This window comes from Peromyscus maniculatus, chromosome 22, assembly GCF_049852395.1.
Source record: "Peromyscus maniculatus bairdii isolate BWxNUB_F1_BW_parent chromosome 22, HU_Pman_BW_mat_3.1, whole genome shotgun sequence".
NCBI lineage: Eukaryota > Metazoa > Chordata > Mammalia > Rodentia > Cricetidae > Peromyscus > Peromyscus maniculatus.
Window position 1 is genome coordinate 37,646,620 of NC_134873.1, and position 25,207 is coordinate 37,671,826.

The 25,207-nt window shown below is 48.3% G+C and overlaps 1 protein-coding gene across 2 annotated transcripts in view; it reads left to right on the forward strand.

Moving 5' to 3' along the window:
• Positions 1-12,488: 12,488 nt before the first annotated feature.
• Pxdn (peroxidasin) overlaps positions 12,489-25,207 on the forward strand; it is a 78,127-nt gene continuing 65,408 nt past the window's right edge. The window contains exon 1 of one of the 2 annotated variants that reach the window (XM_006989785.4): positions 12,489-12,793. In XM_006989785.4, coding sequence (XP_006989847.1) covers positions 12,603-12,793 — 191 coding nt within the window. In that variant the 5' untranslated portion in view covers positions 12,489-12,602. The remainder of the gene's footprint in view (positions 12,794-25,207) is intronic. The other variant, XM_016008070.3, reaches the window with a different exon arrangement.

Genomic DNA, 25,207 nt, shown 5'->3' on the forward strand with positions numbered 1-25,207 from the left:
TAAGACCATGTAGGGAGTAGGCTGGGGAAAAAAAGGACCTTATACTAACTTCTCCAGTCACCAACCTAAACTGGGTCTTTCCATAGTCACCTCAGAGTAGGGTCCTCTGGGCCCCAGTACAGCAGCCACCCAAAGGTCAGGTTTGCACAGGCCCATCTGAGAGCGTCCTGCTTCTTAGAAAATATCCTAGAGAGAACCCTCGTCAAGGGACCATGTTCCTCCCTCTACACTTTCCCAAAGTAGAGCAGACTTCTGCCCATGTCCTAGATCATCGTAGTGGGGTGAACAGAATGCTGCTGCCTTACTCCCTTTTCCACTAGAATGACCCCTGACAGAGACACAGCCCAAACTACTGAAATCTAAGTAAATGCATCTTAAACATAGGCTGAGGACCCACCTGTCAGCAAAGGGTAAGGACAGCCTTATTCCAGGTCCACCTTATTATGGAGAACAGCCAACCATAGTCTGGAAGAATACTGACTCCGTTAAGGAAAGATTCAAAGCAACTGCTCAAACATGGGCTTCCCAGCAGCACCCAAAGGAGACTGCACTCTAACAGCCACCAACTCTATCCTGGCCCATGCCACACTCAGGGTTCCAAACCTCAGTAGACTGGGAAGGTAATTTTTCCCAAGTGATTTGAGAAGCTCCAAAGTGGAAACTGGTGAAGACCCAGGATAGGAGCAGTCAGAGGACACGTGTTCAGAAGCACTGGAGCCTGAGTCTGAGCATGCCACTGCCCGCTGCCCCTGCTCCAGAAGGACTCAGGCAGGTGAGAAGCAGAGGTGTCTTCAGGAAGGGAACTTTTCAGGTGAGCTAGATGGCAGTGGCTGGCTTCAGGAAGCCAGGAATGGCCCTGGGTTCCATCTGGGTTCCGTCTCCAGAAATGCATACACCAGAGGTGGTGGCACATGCCTGTAATCCCAGAACTCAGGACCCAGAGGTACGATGTTCAGAAGTTAAAGGTCATTTTTAGGTATATAGTGAGTTCAAGGTCAGCTTGAGCTAGAGGTTGGGTAGAGGGATGGAAGAGGAGAGGGAAGGGAGGGGAGAGGAGGGGAAGAGAGGGAAGGGGAGGGAAGGAGGGGGAGGGGAGAGGAGGGGAGGAGAGGAGGGAGGAGGGGAGAGGAGGGGAGGAGAGGGGGGAGGAGGAGAGAGGAGGGGAGGAGAAGAGAGGGAAAAGTTTAGTTGGAATCTTAAAGTGCACAGTGTAACTGCAGAAAACAGCAAAACCATACGTATGGCTACTACTAAGACTCCTAAGTGTTACTTTCTCAAGAAGCCCACAATCGTACTTGGATGTATCTCATCTTCTCCCTAAGCATCACTCTTTCTGTTAATGTCTGTGCTAGATATATGTTAAAATATCTTCCTTAATAAATTCTGATTCTACATCACACTGACTCTTCCTAAAAAGAAAAAAAGTAAAAAAAAAATGTAGAAATGAAAAAGAAAAAAAATCTGGCTTTCCTTGAGTGGAAAGAAGTCCTTGGGCTGCTCCAGGGAAGAGCATGGAGCTGCCTCTGCGACTGAGGCATAGTAGCTGTCATAATCAACAGCTGCCTGCAGAGGGTGCTGGAGGGCACAGACAGGGAACAAAGCTGGAAGGTGGACCGTGAGCAGCAGGGCTGGGACTCTGACCTTCAGTGAGTCTTGTCTGGTTTAGAAAATGAGAGAGGAGGGAGAACAAGAGGTGGTTTAAACCCAAAGCTTCTCATCTACCCCAAACCCACTGACACTCATTCTCCAGAGAGGAAGTGACTTAAACCAGCACATCAGGTTAAGTATCACCATTTACTGCTGTGTGTGTTTGAGAACTAGTCTACAGAGGATGCAGGGATGGGAGCCGTGAGCTGGAGTTCGTGGACAGCTCGTGGGAGTGGGGGCCTGGGTTAGGGCAGTGGTGGTGGTTAGAGACAGGGGGTGGACACATTGCTAGTGGGGAGCAAGAAGAGACCTGTAGTCAGTGGAAAGAGCTACACAGGTCTGCCCTCGGGGCACACAGCCAAGCCAACCCACCCAGGCACTGCATGAAAACATGCAGGGAAGCACCTCGGTTCTGGCAGAGGACTGTGTGGCTGGAACCCAGAAGTAGGTGATACCAAGGAAGTTGGGGGTAGAAGTCAGAGGTGTCTTGAGGCTGGCTGTTGCTGAAGAGATGGAAAGAAGCTTGGGGAGTGTGTGTGTGTGTGTGTGTGTGTGTGTGTGTGTGTGTGTGTGTGTGTGTGTGTAGACAGGCAACAGACAGATAAAGTGTAGTTTGAAATAAATTCACACTAGTGCTTTACAGTCTATTCGTCTCTGACTTCCTATGACTGCATCAGGCATAGAAGTCATCCCAGACCTGGGTAGCTGGACACTGCCCATCTTCATTCTGCTAGGAAAGCAGCGTCCCTAGAAGGCTGGGGCCAATCACTGAGACTCTCACCGTGGCAGCCTGAGTCCAGGGTGGGTGGATGTCTCTAGCTCGTTTTCTGTAGGAAAAGAGGAGCTGTGCAGCACCTGCTCCTGGTGGGACACTCTGAGAGGGACAGACATGCTGAACCAGGACGCCTGGACAAGCACGAGCAGCTCATTTGACTAAAGCTCCTCCTCTGCTAGGTAACTAACAGCTTGGTCCTGCTGGTCCTCCCTCCATCACTGGCTGATACCAGGGGAAGGTAGAGGCCACACCCATCATATCTAAAGCTACAAAAACAGGAAACTGGGGCTGTAGGAAAACATTCTGCTAACGGAGCTATAACCCCAGCCCAAATCCCATAGTTTTTTTTTTTTATTTTTTGTTTTTTGTTTTGTCTTATAAATAGTCTGAGTTTTGGGCCCAGTGTGCTGAGTGCTTTATGGCTCTTTTCTGGTAGTGTTTGTTTGAGACAGGGTTTCTCTGTGTATTCTTGACTGTCCTGGAACTTGCTATGTAGACCAGGCTGGCCTTGGACTCAGAAACCCGCCTGTCTTTGCCTCCCGAGTGCTGGGATTAAAGGTGTGCACCAACACACCGAGTTTGAAACTGTTAATTTACAGAAAGGACTTGGGAAGCTAGAATGTCTGACATTCATTGTGAATGCCTGGAAAGCCAAACAGAATGCAGAAGAATCCAGGGAGACTCTGTTGTCTCTATGAACATTTTTGGAATTTTCAATATGGGAATCTCCAAGGTGCTACTCTGGCCTTGGGTTGCACCTTCAGAACACAAGATCACATCTAGAAGGTCTGAAGGGGACTCACAGAAGCTTCTGGCCTTTCTGGATCCCACCAAAGGAATCAAGGGCATCTGCTCCATGGCAGAGCATGCCCGACCTCTAGGAAACACCGGTATAGTAGGAATTCCCCTGCCTCTAACATGGACCATCGATGGGCAATGTGACTTCAGAGGCCTGTATCCAGACAGGCATCTAAAGTGAACCACACATCACAGCCCACAAATTCTTGGGGAAACTGGAAGCCACAAAGAAAACTGTAAAGCACAGGTCTCCACACAATTCTGTTGATTTTCTTTTCACCATTTTCCAAGGCACTATGGCAGACAATGTAACATTCAGTCAAAGTAAAATCTCCTGACCGCAGAGGTCCAAAGTCAAAAGGCTCAAAATAGAGATCATGACAAGGTAACATCATTCACACAGGGACCTTTACACTCAAGACCTTGGTAGGAACCTGCCATTTATCTCCCAAAGTGTGAGGGTCAGAGCCTGGCCTGGGCATCCTTTATTCCCTGTTTATGTTCTAGCTCTGGTCTCACTTACCAAAGATCCTGCTGGAGAGGAAGCCCAGACCTGTGGCACGTGGAACTCACTAAGGAGGCTCAGTTCCAGTCTCAACATTTGAGTCTCTCCTGCACATGATTATTGTCTTGGAGCATGTCGGAGGCAGAATCTATATGGAAAATGTTTAGAAACAAGGAAACACAAGTCATTCAAAATCATAATGAGCACTTCTACTGGTTGAGATGGTGATGTCAGCAACATGATTTATAAGCCAAGAGTTCAGGAATGCCAAGCCAACTTTGTTCTTTACATATCTGGGGTGGTTTGAACAAATGGTCCCCCAAAGGAAGTGGCGCTATTAGGGGGTGTGGCCTTGTTGGAGGAAGTGTGTCACTGTGTAGGGCAGGTCTCTTTTGTTCAGGCTTCCCTCAGTGTGACTGTCAGTCGACTTCCTGTGACCTGCATACCAAGATGTAGCCAGCACCATGTCTGCCTGCATGCCACCATGCTCCCCACCATGATGATAATGGACTGAACCTCTAAAACTGTCACCCCAATTAAATATTTTCCTTATAAGAGTTGCCATGGTCATGGTGTCTCTTCACAGCAACAGAAACCCTAACTAAGACAACAAAAGATGTAAATAAGAGCTAGGGAGGTATCTCACTTGGTAGAGTGCTTTTTCTGGCATGCATGAGGCCCTGGCTTAGATTCCCAGCACTATATAAATGAGCATGTTAGTGCGGAATTGTAATTCTAAGCACACAGGAAGTGGAAGCAGGAGGATGAGAAGATCATCCTTAGCTACAATGTAATTGTGAGGTAAGTATGGCCTAGAGACTGTCAAAGAAGATAGAAAGGAAACGGAAGGGAGTGGAAAAGGAAGGGGGGGAGGGAAGGAAAGAGAAATAAAATCTTGCCCAAAGGGTCTATGTCCCTTGCATTATTATTGATGAAGAGAGTTGGGTGTCTTAGAAAACTGCAGACTGATATAGGGGCTCACTCTCACTGGTGCTCACTCTCCCTGTCTTTCCAAGCAAGGAACCTGCCAGTTGGTTTTCAATTCCCTATCAGTCTCAAGGCATACTCTTCCTTTTTCATAGCTGAAATGGATTCTGAAGTTCTGAGTGGTCAGTCTGTCCGAAGCTAGGAGGCTGACCATATTGGAGCTGTCTTTGGTTCTAGACTCAGGTAGAAAGAGAAAGGACCTCATTTTTTACCCACCACTGCGAGATGGCTTTGGTAGCTATAGAGCAGGAAGCTTAGGTTTTATTCCTAGCCGAGCAGAGCTTTGGAGACCAGTGCTCAAAAACCCTAAATTTCTGTGTGCTGTGGGACCATCAAGAGCACTCTCTGAATTTGTGTCAATTTACAAAGAAGGGTCCCAGAATTTTCTCATAAAACAATCTCCTTTTTTCTCTAGCTGGGAGACTCACCAGCAGCTGAAGTCTCTGCTTAGGTGGTGTGCTTGACATTTCTTGGCTGCTTGGTGTGAGCTGGGAGGTAAAAGCTGCCAGGTAGCTTGGGATGCATTGACAGAAGCTCCTGACAAGTTAGATACATGCCGCCAGGGGCCACCTTGGCACTCCTAGGCCAACAAGGGCTTTGCTACAACGGGGAGTGGTGGCTGCCCACTCTCTTCTAGAGTGCTTAGCCAGCCAGCAGATCACAGGCTCGTTAGTGAACGTGAGTACTTTGGCTGGATGGAGAGCCAGCCTGTCTGGGAGTGGAAGGTGGGGCCCTCTAGCCTGTCCTCCACTGTAGAGTTATGACAACACCCTCTACCGGCTCAGCAATCTGCTCAGTACCATTTTTCATTTTGTGAAAGTAATTAATCCAGAGATGTGGGCTTTTCAGTGTTTCTCAGAGCCCCAGTTTACCTCGCGAACTTGTCTGTGGTGGTGTAGCAGGAGACAGCCCCCAGTGTTGCAGTCTGGGGAGTTCCCTTCTAGAGGCCTCTCTACTCAGATACAAAGCTTTATCGGTTCTGGCCCATTTTCAAGCTTGGAAATGTTTCTCTCTTTTAATGAACTATTTCCCTTTCTGTTATTATCCACATGTCTCTATCTGAACCATTGTTCAGAGACACAGAACCTGGAAATTGCAGTGGATGCCTCCCAAACTCAGATCTCACCCACAGCACCATTGGGGAGGGAGGGGCTCTCAAGTTACAGACAGGGTTTCTCTGTGTAACAGCCCTGGCTGTCCTGGAACTCACTGTAGACCAGGCTAGCCTTGACCTCCAAGAGATCTGCCTGCCTCTGCCTCAAGTGCTAAGATTAAAGGTGTGTAACACCACCACCACCACCACCACCAACACCACCACCACCACCACCACCACCACCACCTGGCCTCAAGTTACATCTTGATGGGTTGCTATTTTTTTTCCTTTTCTGATAAGTGAGATTATCAGGTGGCTCCATTAGGTCCCTTGGATATAATTACAATCTGATAAGATAAAATCATCATCCCTGGGCTGCCCAGGGGGATTAAGGTATATCTTTTTATTGCTAGTGGGATTTCTAGAAAACTGCAAGTTTACAGCCAGAAAAGGACTAAGCCTTATATTCTTATTTCTTAAGCATGGTCCATAGCTGTTTTAACATTATTATTTTAAATAGTTCTGTATGAAATACATATTGTCTCTATGTAGGCAACCTTCACAGCAAATGTCATCAATTGTGCTGGAATTCTTGAGTCCCAGCTAGACTCCAGGGTGAGAGGCCCGTCTCTCTTCCTATGTCTCCATAATTTTCCCTCTTTCTATCCTCCTTCCGTTTCATTTACCCCATTTTCATTGTTTCAGGGATCACTTTGTCCATGTTTCTCACCTACATACATAAAATGTTCCCTTTTACAGCTTAAAGTTAAGATTGATCACTTCTTAATAATTTACTTTAATGTATCTAAGGTTCTAATAAGCTTTATTTTGAAATGATAATAAATTCACAGAAAGTTGTAAACCCAGTGCTGGGGCCTCTGGGCTTCTCCTAATGCCTGTGCATGCATGGATGATGCTTTTCAAAGCCATAGCCTACAGCTAGGCATGTGTTGACCCCGACACTGGTGCTCATCCACATTCTTCTTATTGTGACTGCAAAGGGGCCTGAGCCAGCACAGGGCTGGGTCCACCCACTTGCCCGGCACCTTGCATCCCAGTGGTACTTTGTTTCATTTGAAAACCAGGCCCTACCATACTGTGTAGCTGGCCTCGAACTCCTAGTTTCAAGCAACCTTCCTGCTTTAGCCTCCCGGGTATCTGGGAAGATAGGCACACACTAAGACCAGCAGCCAGCTAAATCTGCTCATCTTTAGGACTGTGTTGTTTCCCAGGGACTGGGTGGGACTGATGGCTCACTTCCTTGGAAGCTGAAAGAACGCTTTGCTGACTGCAGTCTCTTCCCTTCTGGTTCCAGTTTCTTCCCTGCCTTGCCCATCCTGTATGTGGGACTAACCTGATATGGCAAATCACCAAAGCCCACAATCAACTGACTGCTGTTTAGTGCTATCCAGTGTCCCCTCCCCTTCCTTGTTTCCTGGAGCCAGGATTGGGTAGTAGCAGAACATCCACCAGGTGGGTACACCCCTGTTGGGCTCCATCATAGATAAGTCTGGCCAGGATCAGGTTAAATATGACCCCTGGCATCGGGCTATGGAGTGGAGGGCTGGAGTGCTCCCTGCCATTCCTGACAATGGGGACTCTGGAACTTTCCTGGTCCAGATCTCCTGTTGTACCTTACTTCCTGCTGGGCCTGGAGTGCAGCCTGAAGGCCTCACTACCTTTACCAAGGAGAATGTGTGTCCATGTTCAGACAAGGATCCAGGAGTGGGATAGAAGGTAGATCTTCCCTGGAGGAGTCTCCAGAGAGAACCAGCCTTTCTTCTGGCTCAGGACTATGGGAAGGAACATTTCTGATGTTTGAATTACTTTGTCTGTGGTTCCTTGGAGGGTGAGAGTTAAGCTCCTAGCCTCTCAGCTATGGGCACCTAAGGTGACCCCTGCTTTCCCAGTAGGCTATATGTGTGTATAGTGGTTAATTTTGCCTGGGAGTCAGGCGGAAGGGTCAGGGTAGTAGGTGGGGGTGGGGCTGACTTACTGAGGATTCTTAAGTATTCCCACACCAAGGTCCAGCCTACATCAGAAAGCTCCCAGGGAGAATATGTCGGTGGCTCATTGCCTTACTCACACAGCCCACACTGACGGAGGATGAACTAGATGGGCACCCCGCATTTGCCCACCCAATCCTCACTGGCTCTGGGTAGCAGCTGACCTTGCTTTACAGATGAAGGAACTGAAGCTCAGAGAAAAGAAGGCTGAGGGGGTCCCAGCATTGGAAGCTATGGCGATAAGGCTGCCTCCCTGTGAGCCCAGGCTTAGCTTAGTAGAGCAGAAGAAAGGATGGTGGTGCCATGCTGAGGCTGGAGAGTGGAAGTGTGGTCTGCATCTCAAAGGGAAGTTAGGTGAAAGACTAGAGCAGTGCAGTCAGTCGGGACTTGGGGTGCTCTAAGCACCCCCTCTCATCCACAAAAGGGAACAAATGTGGAGGACGATAATCCAGAGAGGGTTGTGTGCCCCTCCCTTTGGCTCTGAGACTATCGAAACAATGATCTCCAGGATTTGGAATTTCCCAGGAATCTCAAACTGAGAGAGAGAATGGCTGAAGCCCTGATGCCTGCCAGCAGCGGGAAGAGGGGGCCAGGTAAGAGATCTCACACAGTTCTGACCACTCGTCAGTTTGCAAGAGAAGCCAGAGCTGAGACAGACCACACACACCTTGGCTAGGACCACTTCATCATATATTACCTCTGGCCCTCCATTTAAGCCTAAACCTCTCATCAGGACCTTGAAGGTGGACTGTGTGTGTGTGTGTGTGTGTGTGTGTGTGTGTGTGTGTGTGTGTGTAGGGGGTGGGTTAACTGGGCCTACTTATTTTTTTTTTCCTTTTCCCAGTGTGGCTACATTTAATAAATTTTCATCTATTTAATTGGCATATTGAAGACCCATGGTTGAGTCTATCCTGTTAGGGCTGCCAGGGCCCAGGCTTTGACCCAAGCTCTCTAAAGACAACATTTGCCTCAGAGGTTTTCATGAGGCTCCAAAAACAGAAATACCTGTATGAATATGGTTGGGGGATCACAAGATAAATGGATAGCATGAGCCAGGAATAGCTGTGAGGAGAGCAGGCAGGGGAACAGCCACTGTTCATGTTGTCTCAGTCAATACCATCACTGGGTGGAAGTATTCGAACACTCCACCACCGAGCATTTCTCTTTGCCTGGGTACAATTAAATGTTTGCTGTGGAACAAGAAACAGGGTGTAGGGCAGATGGAAGGACTTGGAAAGTGCTTATAAGAGGGAAATGGGAATTCGCCTGGGTCAGAAAACTCATCCAGAGGTCAGTATGGAGGTGTGAGTCTTCCAAGAGCCTCTAGGGGGCACATGAAGGCGCTGATGAACAAAGAGCATGAGAAGGACATTTGGCTCAGTGTAAGAACTTTGGGAAAACACACATTCTTTCAGTCCTTAGTCATGGTCCTGGCACTTAGTCCCCACCATACTTCATTGTTTAGAGCTGTACAGATGACTGCTATGCCTACCAGGCATCCTCTGGGACATAGAAACAGCAGGGGAATGGATGGATGGATGGATGGATGGATGGATGGATGGATGGATGGATGGATGGATGGATGGACGTATGGATGGGTGGGTGGATGGACGGATGGGTGGACAGCTAAATGGTTGGATAAGTGGATAGGAGGATGAGTGGTATGGATGGATCGGTGATGAATTGAAGGGAAAATGGGTGAGTGGATTGAAAAATGGGTAGATGGATAGGTAGGTAGATGGGTGAACTGAGTGGGTAAGTGGCTAGAAGTGGGGGTGTGTGAGAAAGACTGGAAAGAAGGACAGGCACCACAGATGGATGGGTGGATGGGTGGAGCTGTTTTTTAAAAAAAATGATTAGTGTGTAAAATATATGTTTTAGTGTATTTCTCGTACTTGTGTATACATGTGGAGGCTAAAGGTTGATGTCTAGTCTTTCTCTATCACTCTTTATCTTAATTTTTTGAGACAGAGTTAGGCTGGCTAGACTAGCTGGCCAGCAAGTTCCAGAGGGCCACCTGTCTCCCTTTACTCCAACCAAAGCCTACACGCTGGTGTTATAGACCTCTGCCATTATCCCAGGCTTCTATACATGGATGTTTGAGGGCCAAGCTTGGATACTTCTGCTTGTCCAACAGGTACTTTCCCGACCAAACTGTCTGTCTCTCCAGGCTCTTGTAGCAGAATTTCTTCTCTAGGAAAACAGTTTTTACTCCCAAGATCTCAGATGATTTAGTAAGATCAAATATATTAGTGAGATCTCCCTTATCAAAGTCCACTAGTCAATTTTAACCACATCTACAGAGTACCTCTCCAGGGGAATATCTACTCTTAAAATGTCATAGGATGCTTTTATCCAGTCAAATGGATACATAAGACCAAACATAACTGATGGCTTAAACAGCAGCTGTACTGAAAAGAAAGAACAAGCACCTGGAAATGTGGCTCACGCTGTGGGTGCTACCAGTTGGGGGGTGTTTAGGATGTGAGGAGTGGGGCCACTGCAGTTGAGTGAGGCTGAAAAAAAAAAGGACCGATATGCCTGGTAAGAACTTAAGTATGAGATGAGACTGCCTACAGTAAGGACCATTTCCAGGTTGTTGCCTATAGAAAAGCATGGTGTGTTTGTGTGTGTGTGTGTGTGTGTGTGTGTGTGTGTGTGTGTGTGTGTGTGTGTGAGAGAGAGAGAGAGAGAGAGAGAGAGAGAGAGAGAGAGAGAGAGAGAGAGAGAGAGGTGTTAGGTGGGAAAATGCAATTTTGGGGGAGAAAGATATTTTTGGTTTCTGGTATCATACACTTGACTAAATTTTTAACAAGTAAGGAGGCATGAGTGGCCTAGGGACCCTGAACTTGCAGTTGCTGTTGAAGGCAAGGCTGTCAGTGCTGGGGTCTATCAGGCCCTTGACTTGTACTAACTGCAGGAGATAAGTCTGGTCTCTGTCACAGTATACAGGCTAGTCTGTCTCATCTTGTCCTTGCTCATCTCCACTACAATATATACCTGGAAACTTTGCCCTTGTGGAAACTTAGCTCTGGTTCTGCAGGAGTTCATGGTAGAGTGAAGGTCTCCTGGGGTGGGCAGCCTCACAGGAGGCTTTGTGGTTGGATCACTCGGTTCTGTCATTCTCACTCTCGGAGCTACTCAAGGGAGTGTGGCAGAAGTCCTGGAAAGTGAAGGCATGCTCCAGGCTTAGCAGGAAGGCCTTAATCCTCTTCTCCCCCTGGAATACAAGCTCCATCTGGTTGGAGGTGTGCCAGCCATGGAGAGGTCCCAGTGATTAGGAACTGGAGGAGGCTCCAGTTCCTCTGTGGTATGTACGCCTGCCAGCAGTGCAGCTGAAGCCTTGTGACTGTGCCTGAGTGTGACCCCATCTCTCAGCAGTACCCTGATGCTGGACCCCCAGAAACACCCCTCCCATCAGAGAGACTATCTGCCTGGTCACAGTGGGAGGACCGTAGTTTGCAGGTCAAGGCATATCTGGTGTGTTGTTTTTCCATCAAAATAACAAAACACCGAAGCAAAACAACTCAAGGGAGAAAGATCTGTGTCGGCTCAGTTTCAGAGATTTCTGTCTGTCTGTCCAGAAGTGCCTGGCAGAGCTGGGCAGCTCCCTTAAACCATAGAGGATACCTGGGCAGACTGATTTCTTTCTTCCCATCTGTCCTATTACACTGCCAGCCTATGGGTGTTCTCTGGGTGAACTCTGGTTCCTAGTGGGTCTTCTCTTATTAGGTAACTTTTTTGTAAATTTCCCTTAGACACAACCAGAGTCTTACAGAGTCTCCTAAGCGCTCAGTTCATTCAAGTTGAGAATCAAGATCAACTGTCACACCTAAATTCCACTTCCAAATCTGATACCTAAGAACTCTCTTCCTTTGGTTGTATTGCCTAACCTGGACCTCCTGGTCTGAAGAATGGAGAGACTGGAACCCCAGGGAGAATCAAGGAAGTGTATATATAAAGTGTCAGCATTCGGTCTTTCTTAGCTCACACTCACGTTAATCTCAGGGCTTCCCTTTTATGCTGGCCATGTAAAAGCAATCTGAGGTGGCCACAGGTGTTCTCCATCTTTCCTACAAAGGAAAGCACCAGGTGGGCCAGGGCTCCTCACAGGCAGTCAGTGTTGGAGGCCTCGGGAACCCTCCCAGGGGAACTTCTAATTCTGCAGCACAGCTTTAGCTGTGCGCCACGGGGCTGGCCCTCGGTTTCTCCAATAGGAATGAGGAAAACTTAAATCAGGGATAGGTGCTTTTGTGTGGGAGTTGGGGGTGGGTGGGACTGAGGAAAAAGAGTGTGAAAGCTCATTTCCTAGAACACCAAACACTTTTGTGTTCAAAATAAGGCACCACCAGCCACAAAACCCTTGCATACAGGCTGAAAGTATGGTTAAGGGGGGATGTGGGGTGACTTAGTTGCGGCATGGCAGTTTTAAAAGTAGAATCAGAGATCCAAACCCGGTCCCAACCCTCGCCTCTGCTCTTCCTGGTACCCCCACAGTGGAGTCTGTGCGCATTTGGTCACGCTGTGCAGGGAGGCCCGGCTGCAACTCCCGGGAAGGGTCGCGGGGGATCCTACATCAAGGCCCTGGTGGTGCTTGCCCAGCCCCCGCCTTCTGCGAGGCCGAGAGGGGAGGAGCCACGCGCATGTGCACAGCTGGCGCCCCCCGCCCCCCGCGCACAGCTGGGACGTGGGCCCGGGACCTGAGGGCTCAGTTGGGAGCCGGCGGTGGACGCGCCCGCCGAGGCCTCCGCTGCGGTCCACGCGTGCCAGCGTCTGTCCGCGCCGTCTACCATGGCCGTGCGCTCCGTGCGCCGCTGCCTGCAGGCGCTCCTGCTATGCTTCGCCTGGGGGGCTATGGCGGTGGTCGCCTCCAAGCCAGGGGCAGGCTGTCCGAGCCGCTGCCTGTGCTTCCGTACCACGGTGCGCTGCATGCATCTGTTGCTGGAGGCCGTGCCTGCGGTGGCGCCGCAGACCTCCATCCTGTGAGTGCGGCCCGGGGGTGCTGGGGTCCGCGGGACGTGTGATTCAGGGGGATCGAGGGGCGTGAGTAGCCTGGGGGACCGGAGATATTGGTTTGGCGAAGTGGGGAGTCCCGGTGTCCGTCCTGGGCATGCTGGGCCTTTGTCCGTCCTGGCTGGGACGCCAGGGGCGGACCTGAGCTCTGAGCGTGCGGCCTTGGGAGCCGCCTTTGTTCAAACTCAGAATCTCCCGCTGGCCCGGGAAGTGGTAGGGAGTCGCCAGGGAAAGCCCCGTGCGTCTCGTGCGCCATCCCCGGCTGGCCTCCCCTCCGGTGTCTTCTCAACTTTCACTCAATCCACTCCCTCTCCTTCCCTTCCCCCCTTCTCTTTCCGTCTCCCTGCCTCTCCCTCTTCTGAATCGCAGGCCTGGGGGGTTAGGTCGCCCCTCCTGTGACCTCTTCCTCCACCAGTCTACCTGCCCCCCTTCCTCTGCCTTCTGGAGCGAGGCCCACACCACACCACCCTGTGCCAAGGAAACCTCTCTCGCAAATTCTGCGTCCCGCGGTGCCACCAGCGCCAAGTGTCTGCTCCCATCAGCTTCTGTGCTAGAGCCTTCAAGTTAGCTGGGTGTCCTGGGGACCCTGTTGGGCGCAGCATTTGTAGGGGGCTTTTTCTCTGCTTGGAGGGAGCCTGACATCCAAAGTGCCATGGGGGGCCCTCCACTGTGCGGGTGACCAAGTTCTGGGCAGTCCGGGGGACCCCTCTTGCTGTTTCTACTCCCAGCTGGTCTGTTTCCTAAAGGTTCCCCACTTCCTGGACACTTGACTTTCACCTGGAATTGTGTACTTCTGCCTCTCCACAAGCCCCCAGATCAGAAGGAATCCCAGTCTGGGGGAGAGGAGCCAGAGTTGGCTGCAGGCCTCTGTGTGCTCTGAGATTTGGGTCTGGTGAAGGCAGGCATGCGTTTCAGGGGCCAACTGTAATTCAGGGCCCTGCAGCTGCACTTCTGCATTCCAAAAAGAGTTTTCACTCTTTGTGGCTGGGCTGGAGGACTTTGGCATCTCCCGAGGAGCCTGTGAAAGTTATAAAAATCCGAGGGAACTATTCAAGGAGTGGGCGGTCAGTGTTCTCACTTCTAAAAGTGCATGGGTGTCCTACTTCCTCTGGCGGGGATTGTGCGGGCAGCAGGGCCAGCCTGGGGTGGGAGCGCCTAGCAGAGTCCTCTGAAGAGCTAAATAAGGCTTCCATTCCAGAGGGTGCGGATGGCCAGCCAAGGCTGTATTGGAGAGCACAGACATCGTCGTGCTGTAAAGCATTAAACTTTTAAAACGGGCCAGAGTGGAATGTCTCCAAATGCAGAGAATTTCTGTAGTGAGTCAGTGGCCAAAACTTGGACCCTGAAGCCATATTTCACATCTGGGCAAAGTCAGATACTACTCAGACTGTGTGTTCCCAAATCTTTAATTGCTTTCTGCAACAGTGTTTTAAGATGAGTGCTGCAGTACAGAACTAGAGCCCTCCACTCTGCTTTGCATGCTACCATGCTACACACACACACACACACACACACACACACACACACACACACACACACACACACACACACAATGTAGCTGGGGGCCTGAGCTCAGTGGTTAAAGACCTTTGCAGCCAAGCTTGACAACCTGAGTTCAATTCTCAGGACCCACATGATGGAAAGAGGGAATTGACTCTAGCGAGTTGTCTTCTGACTTCCATATGCATGCATGCCACATGCACACCCCCGTTATAGGAATAAACTTAGAAAATTAATTTAAAACAATTTAAATGTAGCAGAGGGTGTGAGAGGTGTCCAGAGAAACACCGGAGACAGTGTTTGGAAGATTTCCCCAGAAGGTGTGTTTGCAGAAATTCAGACCTTGTACTTTTATGGATGTCTGAAGTTTCCTGAAAGATTTTGTAACAAGGTACCACTGATTCTTCCAGGCCAGTGCCTGACAGAACATAAGGTAAGTTAGCCCCACTCTGTGACTGGGTCCAGGCTGGTGTGGGTGGGGTGGCCCAATGGGATAGTCACACACAAAGGCATTGCCTTCTTTCAGCTCTCTGCCCACTCCCTGCTCTCACACACATGCTGATACTTTATAGTTTTCTACATTGGAGGCAAAGGGATAGCTCAGTGGTAGAGAGCTTGCCTTAGCATGTGAGGCCTAGAGTCAGAGCGACAATGCTGAGGAATGAAACAAAGGAACAGTTGGTTATGTAGAAATCAGACATAAAAGACAGGAACTTACAGAACCCCACCGCCAGAGTCAATGGGACCATCCACTGTCACACCGCTTGCGGCCTGGAAGTCCCACCCCCTCTCATCTTCTCCAAAGACGAAATCCGGTTCCTTCCTTCCCCAGTGTTTCAGAGAATGCCCGATTGTTTGGGGCTTCAGAAGGTTCTCAGGCCACCTTTGGTACAGGTTGACTGGCTTTGCTTCCTGGCACCTGAAAGTTCAAGGTGGAAGATGTCATGGGTACCCTGCGCCTCTCTGTGCTCAGTGCCCTGAGCCTCTTTAGGCTGTGTCTGTCTCAGTCTGGCGTGGAAGGCTGGGAGAAATGCCTGCCTGTCTTTTGCATAGTGTACTGAGTAAAGCACCCCATAACAGGTGTTCCTTCCTCTGTGCCTCTGCACCCTGCCTGGCCTTCTGGGTCCTGTAGGTCCTGGGCTTCTCACCTCACATCCTGCTCCTTTCACATCCTTTATTGTCTCCTGAAGTCTCCACTGCTGAGGTCATGGGAGTTAAGCCGAAAAACCTAACATCCACTGGGCATTCCAGGCCACTCCAGTGCCAGGGAGTTGTCACAGACTGGTGGTGTGTTAGAAGCCCCAGTACAGGAATGGTTGAGGTTATGAGTTTGGGGCAATTTCTCTGGGTACCATGCAGAGGCCCCAGAGCAGTCACAGCCTGGTCTCCCGGGCCTCTGTCAGTCTGCCAGAGACCTGGTGCTCATTCTTAGTTTTCTGATTGCCTCGTCTGTTTGGACTTATGATAGATTATAGACTAGCCACTTCAATAAAGACCCAATCCCTGTCGTCAGCCTTGAGGGATATCGGCTTTCTTGATGGAGACCAGGACAATGTCCAGGTGTGCCAGGCCTGTGTGGGATAGAGGAGGCTGCAGAGCTCTGGTAGAGAGATCTCTTGGACCTGTGGGTATGGAGATGGATTCAGTTGTTCAACATGCTTGTCCCATCAGTCATAGCTGCTCACAGCTTGTCGTTCACCAGCACAGCATCCAAATGAGGCACTAAGGAGAGAGCAGCTTCCTACAGCTGCCCCTGTAGAATCAGTCACCTTCCCACAGGAAGCGCAGTCTTCTCTGCCTGAAGACTGGAAGAGAAGAAGGGCCTGGGGGGGGGGGTTCACCACACTCTCCATTCCCGGCATTGCCAGTAGTGTGTTAAGTTCACAGGAAGTTCCCTGGCTCCTGGCCATGTCCTCTGAGGACACCTTTGGCTCTGGTTTACTAGGATGTACTCTCTACAAAGTGGTCATAACACAAGAGCTCATGTCCCTGGCCTCAGGGCTGAGGGACGCTCAGATGCATGAACTCACTCTTTCTGGGAGGCTGCTGTCTTCATTCTGGGTTCTTGGGGTGCTGGCCAAAGAGGAGAACCCTCAGTGTCCATCCAGGGCTCAGTAGGACCTGTGTGGCATGCATTGACACCCTTGGGATGATCTTTGAGGGTTTATTCTGCTGGGACATCACTACTTTGTTCTCTGAATGCTTGTTCTTATGTGTCTCTGTGTGGATATCTTTCCTCCTGTGAGGGAGATCATAGTGGTTCCACTGTTCTTTAGTCTTTCTATCTCTGCTCTTCAGTGTGTTTTAATGTCAAAGAAATGATATAAAGATAATCCATCTACCTGGGACCTTTGTAGTGGTATTTGCTCTGCCCATGACCTTGGACTATACGACCCAAAGGAGGCGGTACTTCCTGCCCTTGTATGTGACCTCTGATAAGGGGTTGGAGAAAGGTCACATGTCCTTCTCCCTGCTCCTACTTGCCAGGTGGATTTGCTCCCCCGTCAGATCAGAGGATGACTTTTACTGTCTTCTCCATTCTGTAATCATGAATGTATTTCCTCAATTTATATCTTAATAAATTCTGTTACCCATTTAATAGACTCACGTGGATTGATCATAATAAGTGGTGCCCAACTTGAACCAGGCAGCTCTGATGGAAGCTTGGCTCTTAATGAAGCCACCTTCCTTCAGTTTTCTCCTCCTGCACTACTTAGCTTTCGCCTATGTTAATAGACTCAGTTGGTGGTAACAGAGTGTCAGGGAATGCTTGAGTATGGTGCAGGGTTTGTGGGGAGAGCCTTCCTGGGCCAGCTTGTTTGTGATCAGATTGCTTTCACTCACTTTTATATCTGCAATCTGTGTTCCCCACAATGGGAACCAGAAGCTGAAGAGGAGTCCGGGGGGTTTTATCTGAAGTGTTGGGTGTTGAGCAGGCTGGACAAGAGGTGCTACACAGATCAGAGGCACACCATTAACACATGGGCCCAAAGTGTGTCTCTTTGTGACTGTAAAGTCGTGAGAGCTGAGGAGTCATCATGCAGTGTGCTTATTCCCATTGACAGAATATGAGCTTTTGCCCGCCCTGTTGGAGAAACTGGCCTTTTCCTTTGTACTGGGCAATAAGGAGAAATGAAAACAGATTCAAATGATAAAGTCAGCTAAGGCTATTATGGAGTTAGGAGGGTCAGGACCCCAGACCTGGAGCTGGAGATTTCTTAGGAATCAGGAAGTTAAGGAAGTAAAGAGGCATCTGCAGGCCTCTGGCCTTTAGTGCCACTCGGGGAGACCTCTTGAATTTCACAATATCCAGGACAACCACTTGTTTTCACAATGACAGCTTTGTGGGCTTTGAGGTGCAGAAGAAAATTATGTATTTGAAATGTCATTGCTTGAATGAATTCAGATTAAGAGCAGTTTAATGTGGTGCTTACGTAGCTGGGACTCTGTATTAGTTCCTGTTGCTGTGGTAAATAAAACAGCATAACCAGAACAATTTATGGAAGAGTTTATTTGGCCCCCTGATCCAGAGGGATGAGAATCCGTCTTAGCAGGGAGGCATAGTAGAAACAGGAAGCTGGGGCCTCGCATCCTTAACCTCAGACATAAAGCAAGGGGAGCAAACTGGACGTAGGCAGGGATTTTAACTCTTAGAGTATGTCACTCAGTGACACACTTCCTGCAAGGCCACACCTCCTAGACCTCCCCAAACAGTTCTATGGACCGGAAAGAATTCAAATACTGGAGCCCACAGGGGACACTGCTGACTCTTCTGCGACAGACCGTCTCTGTGAGCCAGGAGCCTTTGGGATCAGAGTGGGTCGGTTTCTTTACCAGACTCTGGAGGCCAGATACCTACCGTAAGCACCTGACACAGCAGCGCTCTGACAGTGTGTGGGAATGCTTGTTGCTTGAAGTGACAACTCGTGATGACTTAACATCTTTCAAAGTTGGTAATTCCAGCACTTTATGCTTTCTTTGTCTTGGTGTTTTTGTTTTGAAAAACAGGAGCCCCCCACCATCTCCTACCCCTGTTTCTTTATCACTTGGTCTAGTTTCATTTCTGGTCTCATGACCAATAGCCCCCGATCAAAAGCAACTTTGAGGTAGAAGTGGTTTATTCTGCTTACAATTACAGGTCACAGGCCATCACTGAAGAAAGTCACGGCGGAAACTCTAGGCAGGATTGGAATATAGGCCTCCCTGCTATTCCACACAGCTTTATCTCAGACAAGGAGGTGCACCAGGAACCAGAGAAGATGTTGATTGCTGGATGGCAGGCAGGCTTATGCTTAGCTAGCTTTTTGTCTTGGCTAGTTTTACATTACCACCATTTGGGAACCTCATCTGAGAGAATACCTGGATCAGATTGGCCCATGGGGCATTTTTCTTGACCCATAATTGATGTGGGAAGGTCCGCTCCCTGTGGGCAGTGCCGTCCCTGAGCTGATAACTCTGAGTGGTATGAGAAAGCAGGTTGAGCAAGCCACAAGGAACAAGCCAGTAAACAGGATTCCTCCATGGCTTCTGCCTCAGTTCCTGCCTCGAGTTCCTGCTCTGACTTTCCTCAGTGATGGAATGTAACCTGAGCATTGAAAGGGGCAATATACACCCTTTATCCCAAGTTGCTTTTGGTCATGGTATTTCTATTAGCACAGTAATAGAAACCCTAACTAAGACACTTCAGGTTCTAGGTGTTTCTATCTTACTTTAAAAATTTAGGTGTGTTCATGTTCAAAGTGCATTTCTTGTAGGACCTTGCATTTCCGTTCATCATTCTCTCCAGCACCATGGTATGTTTGTTTGTTTTTTTTAATAGATCCCAGACATCTTGAACTTCACTTTTTTTGAGGACCGCAGTCAACCCCAGCTTTGTTCTGATGATTTAGAGAAGTCACAGGAAGTCAAGAAGTTGAGTGCCCTCTTCCCCCGACCCCAAGTCTTACTATTAAGATTGGTGAGGCAGGGCTGGAGGCAGGCTCCCTTTTAGACCTATGATATTATTAACCTTTCAGGACGAGACTCTAAACACCGGGCCAGAGCCCCATGGCTCCTTTGCTGTGTGATGGATGCAGATGGGCTCCTCACCTTGGTCCGGCGTGAGTGCTGCCTTTGAGCCATGTGGGTGCTTCTGCCCGTGTAGGTGGATGTGAGCTTTCAGGCTCCACTGCACACTCTGCAGTTTGCTGCAGTCTTCTTTCTCTCCTCCTGGGGTATTCTGGTGTTTCTGGCATCTCTCCTGAGAGTTTTGGCTGCCTCAGGCTCTCCTGACTCCTGGTGTTATCTTCTCTCTCAGACAGTGTGCTGGACCAGCTGCATGCTCACCCCATTTGTTTCCCATCTCTCCGGGTTCATCTCTCGTTTTGACTGAGGTGCAATACCATGAAAATGGTTGCCTATACGTTATTTGGGCTTCTTTATAATGGAAGAGCCTCACCTGTTACTCCATCTTACTTGAGAATGAACAGCCCTACTTGCCTTAAAAAAAATTTTTTTTTTGCTTTGTTTAAATTATTTTTCAGAAAGATGTGGTAAAAAGGAGTAGTGCGAAGAATAAAATACTGAGTTAACTTTCACAAGTTCAGAGTCTTGAGAAAAATGTTTCCCATTTGTCTTTGGGCCATTTAGCGTGAACTGCTCTGACAAGCAGTGGCAGGGTCCTGGTGTATTGCACCATGTGAATTCCCACACAGACATTCTTGGCTGGACAGCTTTCTGCTGGAAGTTCTGCTTAAAGCCAGGGGTTACCAGCAACAGCTGTGAGTAGCCTGCCTGTTAAAGATGAGGTGTTGGGACAAGCCAGGACAGGGTCTCACATTTTGTCTGTGGCTGCCTGCTAACCACAAAAGCAGAGTGGAGTAGGTATCTGTACAGATAGACTGAATGGAGTAGATACTTATGCAAACAGAGTGTTTATATAAACCAAGTAGTCTTTACCACTTGCCTCCTTCGGTCACATCATGTTGGGTGTAGACCCAAGGAGCTGTCCTCTGCCTGTCTTGAACTTGTCTCTCTTCCATGGCCTTGAGGCTGTGATGGGAGCAGAGTGGGTGTGTGTGTGTGGGGGGGGGGGTGGCGCTAAGCTTCCTGAAGTGATGCCCCACTGGTGCTCACACTGCATTGGTGAATTCTGGTCACATGTTTCACCCTACTTTGGGGCCCAGGACTGGATCAAGAATGTGCCTATAGAGAAGTGGCTTCCAGCAGCTCATTTCCCCAGCTGTGGTGTCTTTGGGTTGCCTTTCACTGATTGATTTTCTGTTCTGTGTACTTCTTGACAGGGGGCCTAGGTGGAAGGGCTCTGAGCTTTGGCCTCTTCTCAGAGAGGTTTACCAGATGTCCTGCTGTGTGTGTCCCTATGTTTCCATGTACTGTGACTTAGGGTAACGTTCACCCTCACCCCTAAAAGGAGAGTGGGAAATACTACCATCGAACAAGGTGGTCTTAAGATCGTCTGCTCATGAGAAGCACTGTGATGTGCATTGATTGCTTGGGGTTCACAGTGGCCTGCTCCCGTGTGACATGGGTTATCTGTGCTTTGGCCTCGGTGTTGGTCCTCACCTGTGCCCTTACAATAGAATGACTGCCCAGCCATTTGCATAATGGGAGCTCTCTAAAGAGATGAGACCAGTGGGTTCCCATCCTGACTGCTTCAGGTAATTGTTAAAATGATGGGTGATGTGGTGGAGGACTAGAAGAGAGAAACAGGGGAAATCCTTCATCCTTAGGATCAGACCAATAGCTTCTGGGGACCAGGGGTCAGTTGCATTTCTGAACAAGTTTGGCTTCTGCTGTGACCATGCATCTTTGTCCACTGTGTGCCAAGGATGTGAGGCTGCAGCTCAGGTTCCTGTCCTCTGGCTGGAGGATACTCAGCCCTTCCTGTTTACCTCTAACACTGCATGCTGCATACAGACTTGGTCTTCAGAAATTCACCCCTTGATGACTCCCTTAGGAGTCTCTGAACCGTTCATCTTGGGGAGGAGTTAGGTTCAATAAACAAACATGTTAGATTAGCCTTCCCTAAGCAGCCATCTTCACAAGTTGTGCTAGGAGTTATGGAATCGGTCCCCTCACCCACTGATTGACCATTTTGTTTTTCTTTTACAGGTTATTAAAAAAATTATTTTGCAAACAATATACATTTGTATTAAAAATGCTTTAAAGACAGATAAAACAGAAGCTGATGGCTTATACTCTATCATTAGATCAGATGCACATTTATACAGATGTCTATGTGTATGCCTAGACATATCAATGTTGACATGCCTGTCATGTCTCTTTTCAAAAATTAGGACATGATACCTGTCCTATTATGTAATGTACTTGTATGCTTTAGCATTTGGCCACATAGCATACTTTGTGTGTGTGCGTGTGCATGTGTGTGTGTGTGTGTGTGTGTGTGTGTGTGTGTGTGTGTGTGTGTGTTGTATGTTATCTGGGTGTGTGCATGGAGGCCAGAGAATGATGTGAAGTGTCTTTCTTGATTGCTTTCCTTATATCTTTTTTATTAAGAAAAAAATTGTTTTATTCATTTTACATACCAAAGATCCCCTTCTTCCTTCCTCTCACCCCCTGAGCTTCCCATACCCTCCTACAAGAAGGTAAGGCCTCCCATGGGGAGGAACATTTAGTAGAGACAGGTCCAAGCCCCTGCTCCTGACCCAAGGCTGTCTAAGGTGTCCAACAGGGTCTCTCACTGAACCTTGAGCTTACTGGTTGGCTAGACTGGCTGACCAGTGAGCTCTAGGGATCTATCTTTCTCTGTCTCCCAGTGCTGCTGAAGTTAATGATGTCCAATGCTGTGCCTGCTGCTGCAAATTCAAACTCAGGTCCTCATGCTTACATGGCAAGTACTTCACCCAGTGAGCCATCTCCCCGGCCCCACATACTTGTTTTGATCATGTGTTTGCTGGGTAATTGAAAGTCATTGTTTATAGGTAGAGATATGATAGGTAGGTAGATACATAGATAGGTAGATAGGTAGATAATAGGTGGATACATAGATAGATGATGATAGATAGATAGATAGATAGATAGATAGATAGATAGATAGATAGATAGATAGATAGATAGATGTAGTTTAAATGAGAATGGCTCCCTTGGCTCATATGTTTGAATACTTGGTCCACAGTTGCTTGGGAAGGATTAGGAGGTATTGCCTTGTTAGAGGTATGTCACTAGGGGCAAGTTTTAAGGCTCAAAGGCCTCCTGCTATTCCCAGGATACTCTCTGGCTCCTGCTTGTGGATCACGATGTGAGCTCTCAGCTGCTGCTCCAGCTGCCTGCTACCATGCCTTCCTCCTCCATCATAGACTCTAACCCTATGGAACCATAAACCCAATTAGACTCTTTCATGGGTTGTTTTGGACAGGGTGTTTTATCACAGCAGTAGGGAAGCAGCTAATACACAAGTGCATACACACATGCATACATACATGCAAATTTGTGTGCATGCATTTGGGGATTGAACCCAGGACCTCAAGCTGCACCACTTTACCACATCCTCAGTCCTGCCTTGTCATTGTTAATGAACACGGTATTTGTTTCTATGAAATTGCCAAGTTTATTTAACTAAATTCTTATTACAGACTGTTGCTTTGTTTTCACTTTTTAGCAAACATAAACAATACTTATAAAATACACAGTGTGCAATTTCTGTGTGTATCTGTCTGGGTTATTTTTAGGGTGTGGTTCTGTAATCCTGTAAAAGATAGGGTAAAGTTTCTGCAGTCACTGGTCATACTAACAGATCCATGGATAACACTGGTTTTGTGTGTTTCAGCTTGAAAATGCCTAGTGTGAGCATATAATTCATCTATTAACAACGAACTGGTGGCTAATAGCCCGCCAACCTATTCCTGAGTGGAACCAACCTGTCTTGATCTGATACAGTGTTTGTCTACAAGGCCCACCACAGCTGCCTGTTAGAGACCAGGGCACATACCAGCATCATGCTCAGCTGGGATGTTGTAATAGCAAAATCAACAACACAGAGTACAGAACCACCAAAGCTGTGGTACTAAACAGGACTTTAGAAGGGACCCTGTTGATAACATAAGGGCTGGAGCGAGAAGGCCACCTGTCCATGATCCTCATTTGAAACAAATATGCCAGGTGCCTCAGATTCTCCACCATTCTGCACCTGTCTACAGCTGATGGCTGAACTCCAAATACTGGCGTTGGGGTAATGTTTCACAGAGATGGAATCTACAAATAGCTGTCTCCTTGAATTCCAGGTTGGGACACTGTCCCAAACTCAGGGGCTCCTGGCCTAAAGTGAGACACTAGCCCAAGGTCAAGAGATTCTTGACCCAAAGGGGGTGGTGCTGCTGGATCTCGAGGACTCTTGGTCCAGCAGGTCACCCTCCTTACAGTTACTCCCAGCAGTCCCAACAGGCCTGCATGCTTGTGGGAACACCCTGGGAATCTGTGCCTCAATCTATATTAGTTGAGGGCAGGACAGCTCTATGCAAAGTAGTAGGATGCTCAACAGTTTCTGAGGGGAGACCACATGTCAGCCTTTGAGGATGCAACCATCCCAGAGTTGTTCTGTTTCCCTACTCTTACAGTGAACACACAGGGTGGAGGTGCAGTGTAGGAAGTGTGCGGTGCAGGGGTGAGCTAGGCAACTTGGTGTTAACGATGTAGTGGTCTGGCAGGGGCAGGAGACCCCTTTCCTGGAGCCCTCATGTTATGGGGTAGGGCTGGCTCTGGTGAGAGGTGAGGACCAGGCTCACAAAGTTATAGGCTCAAGAAGACACTATCAAAGTGTGCTGGCCAAGGTGTGCTGGCAGTTCTGTTGGTGATCTGGCTGTGAGCTTGCCGGACTTGATCCTCTCTATTTCACGTGTTGTCTTTAGTGGACACAGAGAGATTTTAATGCAAATAGGAAATTGCGTGAGTAAAGTTTTCCATGCATGCTTCCATGGGCTTTTCTAATGGGCCAAAAATGTTTAAGAAACGTCTAATTTTTTTCCTTTTGAGGATGGGACATGGAAATAGCCTGAGATTGTGGGTGCTGTCCTCAAAACCACTTCTTTAATTTCAGAAACAGCTTACCTTTTCTAAGACACTACAGACCTAATGTTACTCATTAAGAAGTGAGGACAACAAACGTGGATATGCAGACTTCCTGTGAAGAAGGCTGTCAGTAGAAAATGGGAAAGTTTGGCTCAGTAATGATTTGAGCTCAAGCTAATATTGTCTCTTTCTTAAGGGGAAAAATAAGGCCACCAACACTCAGGAAGATTTTTTTCTTTCACGTAGAAATGTAGGAGGATTGAGATTGTAGCATAGTTGGAAAAGTACCTACCTCAAATGCACCAAGTCCTGAGTTCAGTCCCCAGCAATGCTGTATAAACTGGCATGGTGCAATGTTCCCAGAACTCAGTGGGGTCTGACAGTCAAGCTTATTCATGCTTATGTTGAAAGTTCAAGACCAACCTGAACTACCCTAGATCCTATCTCAAACAAAACAAAACATGTCATAGGAAAGAAACAGTGCCTTTTGGGTATAATGTGAGAGACAGTATTGTTTCTCCAGTGGAAAACAAGCGCTGCACTGTGTCGGAAGTCTTTGTCATTAAAGTCACGGCCCTCCTCTTCCTAGTCATCCTGGCCTTCCTTTAGGGAGTAAGATTAGGTCTGTTGCTTCCTGGAGTGAAACAAATGTTTCTGAAGCTCTGTAACCAGAGTAACTGCACTTTTAACTTTTAAAAATAGTAATTAAAGTAGATTGATGGTCACCATTGTTTCTTTTTCAAATGTGTGGGATGTTTGTATTGGCATGGCAACAAGTTGATTAACCTTGAACATTTGTTTTCTCGTATGTGTTGTTTTTCATTATACACTCCTCTAAAAGCAGTGTCACCCCTTTATCC